The 14,763-nt window shown below is 44.3% G+C and overlaps 1 protein-coding gene across 1 annotated transcript in view; it reads right to left on the bottom strand.

The window, feature by feature from the left end:
* Positions 1 to 14,763, bottom strand: part of MALRD1 (MAM and LDL receptor class A domain containing 1) — a 516,028-nt gene that overhangs the window by 89,263 nt on the left and 412,002 nt on the right. Inside the window, exon 33 of the mRNA XM_059729363.1 lies at positions 5,866 to 6,144. Within this exon, the coding sequence (XP_059585346.1) occupies positions 5,866 to 6,144 (279 nt within the window). The remainder of the gene's footprint in view (positions 1 to 5,865; positions 6,145 to 14,763) is intronic.

The raw sequence follows: 14,763 nt of genomic DNA, 5'->3' as shown, positions 1-14,763 counted from the left end.
CAGGGAGTCAGGCTTGGTCAGGGACAGAAGCAGTGGCAGTGGTCTTCCTGGTGTTCCCTGCCAGCCCAGAACAAGGCTCAGGAAAAAGGTACCTCCCACACCCACTACCACTACTACTGCTGCTGTTCCTAGTTGAGCCCTAGATCCCTGAACAACCCAGCTGAAATAAGGCAGATGTGGTTCTGGAGCTCCCCCCACCTCCAGGTCAACCATAAAGAGTAGTGGGTGGGGAAGGGGCAGGAATGGGAGGAGAAGGGATGTGCCATTGAGCAAAAGGGGAAAAGTAGTGGGAGCGTAACCATGCCACTGAACCTCCTCTGGATCTGCCCCCACAAATGGCCATTCACACACAAATTCCCAGTTTTTGCTAGTATGTATATTGCACATATTAGTTAAAATTACACACAGCCCTACCAGGTTGACTTTAACAATAAATCAAACTCTTAAGGCTTTTTGTATCTGGTATTTCCTCACATGCATGTTAAATACAGTGTTGCTAAGCATGCATGGGATATATTTCTCATGTTATTTAATAAATATATGGTGATAAACAGAGGAACCAAGTTCTGGGACTACATTTGAGAGACAAAGTTGGCATTTAGTTTCACAGTCCCAGGGTAAAATAGAGAAGTGTTTGTTTCTGCTCTACTTTGTGCTGCCTGTCCTTAGCCCCTAAGAATGTTTCAGTAGCTAGGCTAAGATTCCTGGATGACAAATATATTCCTTTCTCCTTGGACAAAACTGCTGTATTGGGATTGAAGGTGACGAAAGAGACAAAACAGTAGTTTTATAACCCTAACATTCCCCCTGTAGAAGAAACCTGAAAAGGGGCATATCTGTGTTATGGATACTATCATAGAATGATAGAAAATTAAAGCTAGAAGGGATCTCAGGTGGTCATCTAGTCCTCCTCTCTGCTTATGGCAGGATCATCCCTGCCTTGACCATTCCAGTTAAATGTCTAACCAGTACTTTCTAGTGCTGGAATGGAAGTTTGGATTTAGAGTAGGATGGACAACACTGTGCAGAAATACGTGTTTAACAGTGATATTTCCACATTAATGTGGTATTAAGCTTTGGATATAATCAATACTGCAATCACTTCCATGATTACAGGGAGTCACAATGTTCTCCAACACATCTCTATTCATTATTGTGAAAGACCACCATAAGTTTCATGATGTAGATACTAAATGTAGATATTACTGCAGGTGCAAATCAGGTAGCAAGGGCTCCTATTTACACTCATATTCAAATTAAGCCTGCAAGAAAATAAGAAGATGATGACCCTTGTCAAAAAATGGAGCATGTTTGGACATTTATATGGGCAGATCACAGATCAATTTTTTGGGGATATAGAGAACTGAGAACATTTTTTACTCACTGCTGTTAGCACTTAAGGGTGTGTGTAGATGAAACAGGGGCCCTAAATCAAACCACTAGGTTTTTAAAAACATCACTTCAATTTAGGGTCAATTAAACCCCCATGTTGTGCACACACCCAACTTACCTGCCTCTCGGGCAATGGGGAGGGAAGGGTGAGCTGACAGTGGGCAGTGGTCCCTGGGCTGCAGGGGGGGGGGGGGGGGAAGGTTAGTGCTTCCCTCCTGCTAAAGAGACCTTTACTAAAGCTGGGGATGGATGGAGCAGAAAGATTGTAAACAGGACATTTATAAATGAAAAGATTATAAACAGGACATTTATAACTGCTAAATCATTTTAAACAAGCAACAGTCCACTACACTAATATACAGTACAGCACTAACACAGTATTATACTAGTAAACTGTTCAGGGAACTCTAAAGGGAAGTTTTTGTCTGCACACATCTCTGAAGTCATGGATACATTTTTGTGGGGGTAATGGTGGCTCTAGTAGAGGTCTCACTAATGCATTTTATGTTTGTTTTCCTTTGCTGTGGGCCTCTTTGGGGATTTATGCTTTATCTTTACAGAACACATTTTTCCAACCTGTCTTCATCCTGGGAGATGATTTTATCACTTGATACTGTCTGAGACTCAGAAGCAGGATGAGCATTTTGTGGCTTTCTGTTCATACATTGAGGTGAATTAAATTGTGAAGAGAAACAGGACATTACTGCTCATTTAGAGCTTGATCTCAAGCCAGTTAGAGTTGATGGGAGTCTTTCCCTTTGTTTTTCTTGACTCAGGCCCTTAAAGAAGACTTGAAAAGAGTTTTGATTTAAAGTAAGACAGAACTACAGTGCTTAGAGGATCTGATAAAAGAGAATTAAATGGGAGACAAGGAAGCAGAATGTATTGTTTTCTTAAATACATTTTCACTAAAGAATGAGTGGGCTACTCATTGCCTAAGTAACTACTTCTATGTTTATAATGCTTAAGAATAAAACAAATGCAGACCTTACAGAATCTGCTAAAACCATCATCCAATTTATATTATTATTACATTACATACAGACTGGAATTACTAACACAGCACTCAAGTATTTTATAGAATGCATAAATATTCCTATAAACTAAACTGAATTAGTAAGTTAGATGTATCTTTTTCTCTTCTGATTTTGCTCCGCTGACAAGCATGCATGGTATTTGACAAGTTAAAAGGAAATAGCTAGAAGAGATGAAAAGCTGAAAAGCTTCATAGCATATAAATTACAATGAGATAAATGACTGCTCTGTAGTTACCAGCCTTTCTCTATAGTTCAGTTCTAAACCACTACTGACCACTCTTTTGATTTCATTTAGTCTCTCAATCAAGATCTTCAAAGATAGAATGTCAGTTGTTGCTTGCAGTGTTATATTGTTAGCTACTGTCTTATAGGGATAAAATTATCAATCTTCTGGAGTTGGGATGTGACAACAGGATTGAATAAGCTACCAACCCACTCAAATTTCCTGGGTTTGAGATTTCCAAATGAAGTCAAAACTTATGTTCTCTAAATATGCCAGAAATGTCTTCTCTTTCTTCCCAAGGTATTACTTCAGGATTAAAAGATTATGAAGTAGTATTTCAGGAGAGTTTTGTAAGTGGAAGTGGGGTAGATAGAGAGGATCTAAGAGCAAGGTAGATGGAGGGAGCTGAAGATACAGAGGGGACTTTGACCATGCCAGAATTTGGTGCTCCAGTAGCACGGCAGAGTCTGAAGACAGAAATGTCTTGGAACTTGTGCTTTTTTTCTTTTCAAATTAGTCACTAGACTCAGTTCCAAACTCAGATCCACAGGCAAGCCCTCCCATCTGTTTTGTAAAATCTACATTAGTGCAGCTCCTGACTATGTACAATAGTTTTTATGATAAACGGCATGTGATTATACCTTTGTCTGCAGCAGATGCATTATTTATAGAGATGACGGAGAGAATGAATTTTCATCCCAATGGAAATTCTGATGTTTTCATATGTATTTTCATTCCAAATAAGTTGTTCAGAAAGAAAACTTTAGAAAAAATGTATTTGAGTGTGCTGACATATTTACTTCCACCATTTTTGATTGAAAAGAAATCCCCTCACATTCCTAAATTAAATGTTTGGTCTAACTTTTCTCTACCTGAAGTGAAGTGGAATGAGGACACACAAATCATTATGCCTGCCTGAACCTCCATAGTACCCTAAGGTGGTTGTAGTTCCTTATGCCTCCTTTCTTTCCTATGGGCTCTTCCCCATCTCTGGCACACAGATTGCTGCTAGCACATCAACAGACTTGTTTCTGAAAGCCTGGAACATTCAGGAAAGTTACCTTGAACATCACTGAATGGGCAAGACTGCAACACTTAATGATATCTCACTGAAAAAAGATACCAGGCAATGCATTTGACAGACTGGCCGATGGCAACATCGTGGGGGATAGCCAGCACGGATTTGTTGCAGGTAGGTCTTATTTGACCAATCTTATTTCCTTTTACGACCAGGTGGCTTATCACCGGGACAAGGGAGAGGAGATTGATGGCATATATCTTGACTTTAAAAAAGCCTTCGATCTGGTATCCCATAATCACCTCTTAGCAAAACTGGCCAACTGCAGCCTCAGGTTCAACACAATCTGCTGGATGGGGAATTAGCTCCGTGGTAGGACCCAGCTGGTGGTGGTTGATGGAAGTCAATCATCGTGGTGCACTGTGATCAGTGGGGTCCCTCAAGGCTGTCCCTGGACCTATATTATTTGTAGGTCCTATATTATATTATTCATCTTCATCAATGATGTGGACATTGGTGTCAGAAGTGGACTGGCCAAGTTCACCGACGACACCAAACTTTGGGGTAAAGCGTCCACACCTGAGGACAGGAGGGCAATCCAAGCTGACCTTGACAGGCTCAGGAAATGGGTGGACGAGAACCTGATGGTGTTTAACACTGAAAAATGCAAGGTTCTACACCTTGGGAAGAAAAACCCACAGCATGCTTATAGGCTCAGCAGTGCTACGCTGGCTAGCACTATGGACGTAAGGGACTTGGAGGGTCATGATTGACCACAAGATGAAAATGAGCCATCAACGTGATGCTGCAGCTAGTAAAGTGAGCAAAATGCTGGCTTGCATCCATAGATGCTTCCCAAGCAAATCCCAGGACATCATTCTCCCCTTGTACTCAGCCTTGGTGAGGCCACAGCTGGAGTACTGTGTCCAGTTTTGGGCTCCACAATTCAAAAAGGATGTAGAGAAGCTTGAGAGAGTCCAGAGGAGAGCCACACACATGATCAAAGGTCAGGCAAACAGACCTTATGATGACAGACTGAGAACTATGGGACTCTTCAGCCTGGAAAAGCACAGGCTCAGGGGTGATCTGGTGGCCACCTGTAAGTTTATCAGGGGTGCTCACCAGGATCTGGGGGAACATCTGTTCACCAGACTGCCCAAAGGGATAACAAGATCGAACGATCACAAACTCCTCCATGACTGTTTCAGGCTGAACATAAGAAAGAATTCTTTACAGTCCAAGCCCCCAAGGTCTGGAATACACTGTTGCCAGAGGTGGTTCAAACACCTACTTTGAATGCCTTCAAGAGACATTTGGATGTTTATATTGTTGGGATCCTATGACCCCGGCTGACTTCCTGCCCTGGGGGCAGGGAGCTGGACTCAAAGATCTTCCGAGGTCCCTTCCAGCCCTAATGTCTATGAAATCTATGAAATCATAGTTACTCTGCAGCACAGCACAGTACTAGAGGTTGGTTTTCCTGGAGGATTGGGTCTGGGGTACTCTCTTTCTATAGGCCTCTCCCATTCTGTGTCATACGCAGCTATTTCTAGAGAGTTTTCCTTCGGTCCTCTCTGATCCTCACTTTTTTTTGAGCTTTGATTCACTGCAGGAGGAATAAGTGACAAGTTACCTCCCCACTTAGTGGAAATTAGATAAGGACTCTGCATAGTTTCACAAGCTAAGTTGTTTATGGAGATACCACTCTATCTTTATGTTAGGTGCTGATACCTGAGCATATCCGCAAACACATTTGGAGCAACATATGTGGAATTTGTCATAATATTTCTTTTCCTGATACACCTAAATTCCATACTAGATACTCTCTATAAACATAGGTTCTGGACCCCTTACATTTTAATGCTTTAGCTCTCACACTGCAACTGTAACTGGATTCTTTCTTAAGAACCTGCTACTTAATATTCAATATTGCTACAAACTCCCCAAGAGCCTACTGAATTACACAATCAGAAAAAAACAGGACATATCTACATATAAGAAAAAGCTTTGCAAAAATTAAGCTGATTTCTAAATATCACAGAAGCTATGTAGAGAGGAAGGAAATATGCAGTTTTAGACTGTAGACTCATGAATTTTACTGGATTTTGAGTTTTTTTAGTATAATTAAAATTTACTAGGAAATATTATGAAAGGAAGTTAGGGTGGGCTTATTTAAAACACAAAAGTAAACTTACGACAATCCACTTCATCTTCATTAAGCTGACAGTCAGGCACACCATCACATCTCAGGAGTGATGGGATACATCCTTGATTATTATTACACAGGAACTCTGTGTCCTTGCAAAGCCATGGAGAAACAGTGGCTGGTATCTCAGTAGAACAATTAATTTCATCTGTTCCATCCATACAGTCTTCTACCCCATTACATTTTACAGCAGGAGACAGACATTGCTGGACATACATGCAGGTGAACTGGTCCCTATTGCAGGTTGGAGGCTGGGGTTTGGTCGGTCCTAGATGGTTAAATAAAAATAAGGAAAGAAGATTTATGATCCCACATATTGATGTTGCATGTAATGCTATCTGGATGAATATATGGATTTTTAGGAGGGTGAGTGATTTGGTAGCAAACCCCCGTTTTTCTTTTTTCTTTTTAAATTAAAATGCATCCCTCCCCTTCCCCAATCATTTCTGACTTGTTCTCTCCCTCTCTATTCTCTATAGATAAGTATAAGTGAGCTAAGACATAGGACAAGCTTCAGCATTTTATTTTGGTAGCAAGTTGTATTTGTTTTGTTTTTATCCTTCTTTATATTGTATAATAATTATGTTTATGTTGATCTTTACTGTTCTATATTACTGTTTTACTGGTACTATATGATTTAGGCCTACATATGTAAGTTAGCATAAGTCATGTCAAGTTTCTATTTTGTTTGTCAAGTCTCTATCCTGTCCCCAGGCCCAGTTGTGTAACCTATGACTCATACCTACCAACCATCAACACCAATACTGGGACCAACGACCCAGCCCTTGGAACCACCCTCAGCATTCAAGAAACAAAAATGAGGCAACCCACTATTGGGCCAGGCTGCACATGCTCAGTAAGAACACCTGGAGCCCTCTGGAACAGGACTGACTTTGCCTGGACAGGCCCTCCCCGTAGGAGATCAGAAGTAGTCTGCCCCATAAAAAGGGGTAGTAAAGACAGACTCCTTGGGACGCTCTCTCCATCTGGACCAGCACCATGCCACACCACCTATCCACCCAGAGGCCCTGCTGGTGACCCTGCTCTGGACAAGGACCCCTTTCCAGCCTCGATAGGTAGCTATCACCCCCACCCTCTCTTTAACCAAGGACTTGGACTCTGCTTGTCTTCCCTACCTGGAGTCCACCCTTGTCTACCCTTCCACTGAGTCTATTTCTCCTGCTGCCAGTGTGTGTGTGTGTGTGTGTGTGTGTGTGTGTGTGTGTGTGTGTGAGAGAGAGAGAGAACCAATAACTTCATGTGGCTGTGTAGTGTGTTGTCTGTTTAATAAACCTGTTATTTGGACCCCTTAGTTGGGTTTTGCTTTACTATGGTTCAGCCCGGCTCCAATCTCTGCTTCTCACCCCTCTAACTTCTGTCTCATTTCTCCCTCTCCTGCTTCTAGCACACCACCACCTCCCACCTGTCCTGAGCTCCTTTCTGCCTCCAAACCCCCTGTTTCTTTGCCACTGTCTTATCCCTACTGCCTTTTCCCCTGAGCTCCCAAGTTTCTGCCTCAGTTACTTTCTTGGCTTCTCCTTGCCACCAGGCTTTTTTTTTCCCCACGCACCAGTGACTTTGAGCAACTCTGGGGCCACTTGATCTTAGGTAAACCCAAGCTTCAGTTCCTCAGCCAGCTTCTCTCTAGTCCACTGGTTCTAATCCTGGTTCTGGCAACTTTCACTCCCTACACTTTAACTCTCTCTCTCACCTTAACCTTCCCCGAAGTATCCCAGGTACCCCAAGCATACACATACATACCATACCATCCAAGTTAGGAACTTACTTGTGTGTATGTGTAGGGGGGGTGTGTGTGTGTCTGTGTATATGTATGTATATATATGTGTGTGTGTGTATGTATATATATATATACACACACACATATGTAATTGTGTGCATGATATATGAATTAATGATATGTGTACTGAGTGTGCAGGTATGAACAATTGAATTTTGTCTAACTTTTGGGGTGCATAGTGTATGTGCTTGAATTGGTGATAGGTATGCATGTGCCTAGGCTAGTTTGGATGTGCATGTGCCTGAGCTGGTAGTGTGTGTGTATGCACCTAATTGATTTGTGTGTTTGTATATGTCCAATTGTCACACCCTCCTGTCTAACAGTACAATATTGAGATCCTGAGAGTTGGCCTAACCCCACAGGGCAACAATTTTAAAGATTCAATCCTTTTATTTTGCTTAAATAAAATTAAAATGATCTTGCTACAAAACCCATTCCACTGTTAGTGTGGAGTACACTATTGCACATGATGCATCTCAAGATATTAACCACATTTATGTTGTTACAACATTTTCCTTGTATAGCCTAAGCACATAATTTATTTGGACGCTGTTTGTTGTACCTTATACACATGAAGGCTTATAAGGTTTTTGGTACAGGAAGGCATATAAGAAAAGGTCTGTAAAAGCTATCTTTCACCCTCTATTACAGGGGCAGGCAAAGTCTGGCCCCTGGGCCAGATCTGGCTGGCAGTGGACTTCGCTTCCCAGCAGCCCCTGCCCACGAAGCTGGGGACAGTTTCCATGGATACCCCAGCATCACCCATGCTGTGATAGCATGGGGCCAGGGTTTCCATGGAGACTGGCCCCAGCAGCACTGGCAGGCAGTAGTGGCGTCAGCCTCTTCCTGGTGTGGGGACTGAGTGGAGGCTGGTGGAGGGGCTGAGGGGGACTGTGCTGTGGGTGGGTGCAAGGTGGGCTCAGCTGCTGTTGCTTGTGCAGGGTGGGCAGAGGTGGCAGCGGAAGCACCACTGAGGGGGTGGCTATGGGGGGGTTATGGGGAATTTTGGGGTGGCTATAGTTCCCTCAACCTCCACCTCAGCACTGCCTCTGCTGGCATGGTGCATAGCAGGGCACAGAGCTGCTCCGAAGCCCAGCTGGGATCTTGTGGCAGTGACAGCATTGTGAAGAACCAGGGCAGAGCCACAATCTGCAGGAGTGTACAAGCAGTGGATCACACCTCTTCCCTGACTCCAGACCATGCTGTCACCACTGCAAGGAGCTGGGGCAGAGCCGCAAACTGCTGCCTGCACTTCTCTGCCTGGGGTATGCAGGTTGCAGATCATAGCTTTGACCAGGTTCTGGACCACTCTGTCACTGCCACAAGATCCCAGCTGGGCTCTGGAGCAGCTCCCTGCCCTACTATGCACCCTGCCATCACTGCTGGGGCAGGTCTCCAGGGAAACCCCGGCCTTGTGCTATCACAGTGTGGCTGCTGCTGGGGTCTCCATGGAAACTGGCCCCCACCACCATTTTGCCCACTGCTGCTCCCTTAAGAAAAGTTTCATAAGCAGCCATAAACTTATAGTTTTCTCTTCCAATATTCTTATGGGATAAGACAGTAACAAAGAAGGGTTATACAAGCCTTGAGTTCAGGAACATTTTACTACAGAAAACTATTACCCACTGCAAGGTTTGTACTTTAGGTGTCAATAAAACATTACGGGAAAGATTTTTTACATGGTAGCAGCCGAGAAAACTATTTTACTATATCAGTATATTGCTCTGATTCTGTAGTTTAGCATCATTTAGTGGTGTATTAAATCAAAGAAAGGAGTTTTATATATGTTTTGCTGGGCACAATGCAACAGCAAAAAGAAAAATTGTCAATCTTCTGAAGTTAAAAGGGGGATGATTGCAAGCCCATGACAATAAAGGGACTCACTACATATTTATTTCTAGAAATGGAGGAGTACTCGAATCAAATATTTGTGCATTGCCAACCATATCCATTTGCTTCACCAGTGCCTAGAGCCCTTCTATATTTGTTTTTCGCAAACATTATCATTAATCCAAATTTACTGACACTAATACTTACAGGAACCAAAATGTTGGTGTCTGTGTGAGAGTATGGAGGTGCTTGTGTGATCATACAGTCAAGGAATGGAAGCAATAATTAATGATGTAATGAATAATTGCTAGGAAGTGACAGGATCCACCTGAGGAAGAGAAGGAAGAGCATTTTTGTAGACAGGCTTGCTAAACTAATCAGGAGTGCTTTAAACTATGTACTCAGGGGGTTAGAGAACAAAGCCCTGAGGTAAGTGGGGAAGCATGGGACCTGGAGGAAGCATGAGCAGGAGGGGGCAACTGGGGAGGCCTCCTCATTGCTCCTGAGAAAGTAGGGCAATAGGCTAGTCACCTCAGGTGTCTGTACATGAATGCACAGAGCCTGGGAAACAAGCAGAAAGAACTTGAAGTCCTTGCACAGTCCCAGAACTGTGAGTGATTGAAATAACGTAGACCTGGTGGGAGAGCTTGCATGACTGGATGGGTATAAACCGTGCAGGAAGGACAGTGCATGGTGACTTGGACAAGGGAGTGAAGTGTACTCTGTCCAAGTTTGCGGATGATACAAAACTGTGGGGAGAAGTGGACATGCCGGAGGGCAGGGAACAACTACAGGCAGACCTGGACAGGTTGGACATATGGGCAGAAAACAACAGAATGCAATTTAACGAGGAGAAATACAAAGTGCTGCACCTAGGGAGGAAAAATGTCCAGCACACCTACTGCCTAGGAAATGACCTGCTCGGTAGCACGGAAGCAGAAAGGGATCTCAGAGTCCTAGTGGACTCCAAGATGAACATGAGTCATCAGTGTGACAAAGTCATCAGCAAAGCTAACTGCATTTTATCGTGTATCAGCAGATGCATGACGAACAGATCCACGGAGGTGATACTTCCCTTCTGTCGGGCGCTGATCAGACTGCAGTTGGAATACTGCATGCAGTTTTGGGTGCCACACTTCAAGAGGGATGTGGATAAACTGGAGAGGGTCCAGAGAGGGGTCACTTGTATGGTTAAGGGCTTGCAGACCAAGCCCTACGAGGAGAGACTAGGGTACCTGGACTTCTTCAGCCTCCGCAAGAGAAGGTTGAGAGTTGACCTTGTGGCTGCCTATAAAGTCATCATGGGGGTGCAGAAGGGAATTGGTGAGGCTCTACTCACCAAGGCGCCCCTGGGGGTCACAAGAAATAATGGTCATAAGCTAGCAAAGGGCAGATTTAGACTGGACATTAGGAAGAATTTCTTCACAGTTAGAGTGGCCAAAATCTGGAACAGGCTCCCAAGGGAGGTGGTGCTCTCCCCTACCCTGGGGGTCTTCAAGAGGAGGTTAGATAGGCATCTAGCTGGGGTCATCTAGACCCAGCACTCTTTCCTGCCTATGCAGGGGGTCGGACTCGATGATATATTGAGGTCCCTTCTGGCCCTAAAATCTATAAATCTATGACAGGGAGGGGAGAAGAGGAGCAGGAGTTGCGCTTTATATAAAAAAGCTGTATGATTGCTCAGAGCTCCAGTATGAAACTGGAAATACACCTGTTGACAGTCTCTGGCTAAAAGTTAAAGGGGAGAGCAACAAGGGTGATATTGTTGTGGGTGTCTGCTATAGCCCACCAGACTAGGAGGATGAGGTAGAAAAGGCTTTCTTCAGACAACTAGCAGATCACAGGCCCTGGTTCTCATGGGGGACTTCAGTCACCCTGACATATGCTGGGAGGGCAATACAGCAGTGCACAGGTAACCCAGGAAGCTTTTGGAGAGTGCTGGAGACAATTTCCTGATGCAAGTGTTGGAGAAATTAACTAGGGGCTATGCTCTTCTTGACCTACTGCTCACAAACAGGGAAGAATTGGTTGGGGATGTAGAAGTTGATGGCAACTTGGGCAGAAGTGACCATGAGATGATTGAATTCAGGACCTTGACAAAAGGAAGAAAGGAGAGCAGCAGAGTAAGGACCCTAGACTTCAGAAAAGCAGACTTTGACCCATTCAGGGAGGCCAGTCTGAGTGGGAGAGGAGTCCAGGAGACCTGATTGTATTTTAAAGAAACCTTACTGAGGGTGCAGGAACCAACCATCCTGATGTGCAGGAAGAATAGTAAATGTGTCAAATGTGAGCACCTTGGCTTAGCAGAGAACTCTTCAGTGGGCTAAAACACAAAAAGGCAACTTAGAAGAAGTGGAAGCTTGGGCACATGACTAGGCCCCACATGTGACATGGAACCTGCCTGGTCTGATTTGAAGGCATGCACCAGCAGAAGGGGCTGGGTGGGCCATCATGTGCAGCCCCCAGGATTCACCTGGGGCCATGTGCCATTGGGGGCTCTACCTACCACGGTCATGAATGCCCTGAGGTCCTGCCTGTGCATGATGTGGGTGAGACACAGATGTTCCCAAACCCTCCACCCACCCCCCATGCCCACATACACTCCCCCCCTCCAGGCAAAAGCTCCCCTCCCACTCGCCAGCTGTCCAGTTGTGCGCCAGTGTGCTCAGTGCCTCCACGTGTAGCTCCCAGATGGAGTGTCAGGAGCCCTGTGGAGGTGGAGGCATAGAGCCCACCTGGGTTAAATTATATGCAATTATGCGGGGCCATCGTATCATGCACAAAATTGTGCGGGTGCATAATTGCATAATTCCTCAGGGTGTAAACAGGTTACCTAGATAGGTTGTGAAATCTCCATCCTTGGAAGTTTTTAAGGCCTGGCTCAACAAAGCCTGGGCTGGGATGATCTAGTTGGGATGGTCCTGCTTTGAGCAAGGGGTTGGACTAGATGACCTCCTAAATTCCTTTCCAACACTTATATTGTATGATTCTATGATTAAGCTGACCAACAACTAACAAACATTGTTCAAACAGAAAATACAGACGCACAGAAATGAAAATCCTGATTTAATGAACAATTGGAACACCTCAAATATATTTTTTCAAATTTATAGAAACTTCAGTCAATTGGAGGGCATTTCAAAAGCAGAAGCTAAATTCTGGGGAAAAATAGTTCATGATAAGTTATGGCCCAGACACTCTTCTGTACTGAGAATCAACCAATGAAAAAATATACCACCTAACATATTCACCTGGTCTAAATTCACTTTTGCTGAGTACAGAAATAGGTGCAGTAAATGCACATTTATGACTATATCTGTGACCTGATTTGAAAATGTTTCATGCACAGATTCTTCATAAAATCCTTGTACAGCAAAAGCTGTGTTAACCGGTACTTTATTCTCTGGGAAACTATTAACTGGCATCCAAAGTACGCAGCAAAAGCAAAACTGGAAGTACAACTTCCGGAGGACTTCCCGTTTTGCCACCGTGAGCCGAGTTTTTCTTTGTCACTTCTTTGGCCCAGGGCAAAGCAGCCGGCAAAGGGAAAACACCAGATGGTGCACATTTGATTAACCGGCATATTTCATAGTTTCATAGTAGCTAGGGTCAGGAGGGACCTGAACAGATCATCCAGCCTGACCCCCTGCCACAGGCAGGAATGAATGTTGTGTTCACAAGACCCCAGACACGTGATCATCCAAACTCCTCTTGAATTTGCCCGAGGTAGGGGCGAGGACCACTTCCCTAGGAAGTTGGTTCCCTTGATGAGCTTGTAGGCAGCCACTAGGTCTTCCCTCACCCTCTTCTTGCTGAGGCTGAACAGGTTCAGGTCCTCAGTCTCTCCTCATAGGGCCTGTCCTGCTGCCCTGTCACCAAGTGGGTGCCCCTCCTCTGAAGCCTCTACAGGCTGGCCACATCTCTTTTGAAGTGCAGCGCCCAGTACTGGACGCAGTACTCCAACTGTGGCCTGAGCAAAGTCACATAGAGGGGGAGTATCACCTCTCTGGACCAGCTTGAGATGCACCTTTGGATGCATGACAAGGTATGGCTGGCCTTGCTGGCTGTGGTCTGGCATTGGCGACTCATGTTCATCTTGGAGTCAATAATGACTCCAAGATCCCTTTCTGCCTCTGTGCTTTCAAGAAGGGAACTCCCCAGCCTGTATGTATGCTGTGGATTCCTTCTGCCAAGGTGCAGCACCCTGCATTTGTCTATGTTGAACCCCATCCTATTCTCATCTGCCCACTTCTGTAGTCTGTCTAAATCTAGTTGCAGCCTCTCTCTCCCTTCAAGTATGTCCACCTCGCCCCACATCTCAGTGTCATCAGCAAACTTGGACAGCGTGCTTTCCACCCCCTTGTCCAAGTCGCTGATGAAGATATTAAACAGCACGGGCCTGAGGACTGAGCCCTGGGGTACCCCACTGCTCACATCTTGCCAGGCTGAGTACGACCCATCCACCACTACTCTCTGGGTGCGCCCCATCAGCCAATTTTTTTACCCATCCAACTGTGCAGGCATCAATGCCACAGTTGCTTAATTTATTGATGAGGATGGGGTAAGAGACAGTGTCAAAGGCCTTCTTAAAGTCTAGAAAGACTACATCCATGACAACACCATCATCCAAGGATTTAGTTACTTGATTAACCGGCATCTCCCATTCCCAGGGGATGCCGGATAACAGAGCTTTTACTGTAGATAAATGTTTGCTAATTAGCCACCCCCAGGTTTTGCTCCATGAAATCTCAATTTAGGTTTATATCTAGATTTCTAACTGCCCCCTGTTCAAAATCCAGTTGTCTAGATCTGTGTTTCCCTTATGAGCACCATCTCAAAATATTATATGTGCTTCTGACTTATAAAGAAAAGATAAACTCAGCTTTATATAGTCCTGAATGATGATAGGGCTTAAGCAGGAAAATAAACAACCCCAGTTCTAATAGAATAATACATTTAGAAAAAATACTTAAATGCTTTGTTGAATTGTGGCTTTAAAGTTTCTGCTTTTCTTTTTCTCGTTCCTTTTATAAAGTAGCTTATATGAAAGCAGAATAAGGACAACAAGGCAAAAGACCAAACTCTACCCAGACTTACACACCAAGTCAGCTAAGTAGGCACATTTTCCACCTAGAATGCTGGGAGATGTGCCCACTTACTACAGGACTACATTTTAGCTAAGGGCAAACAGGAAATTTCTGGATGTAAGACAAGACAGAATTTGTCTCATAGTAGAAATCCAGTTACACTGTCAAAGTC

Source organism: Alligator mississippiensis, chromosome 5 (genome assembly GCF_030867095.1).
Source record: "Alligator mississippiensis isolate rAllMis1 chromosome 5, rAllMis1, whole genome shotgun sequence".
In the NCBI taxonomy this organism is placed as follows: Eukaryota; Metazoa; Chordata; order Crocodylia; family Alligatoridae; genus Alligator; species Alligator mississippiensis.
This window is presented reverse-complemented; position numbering and strand designations above follow the sequence as displayed.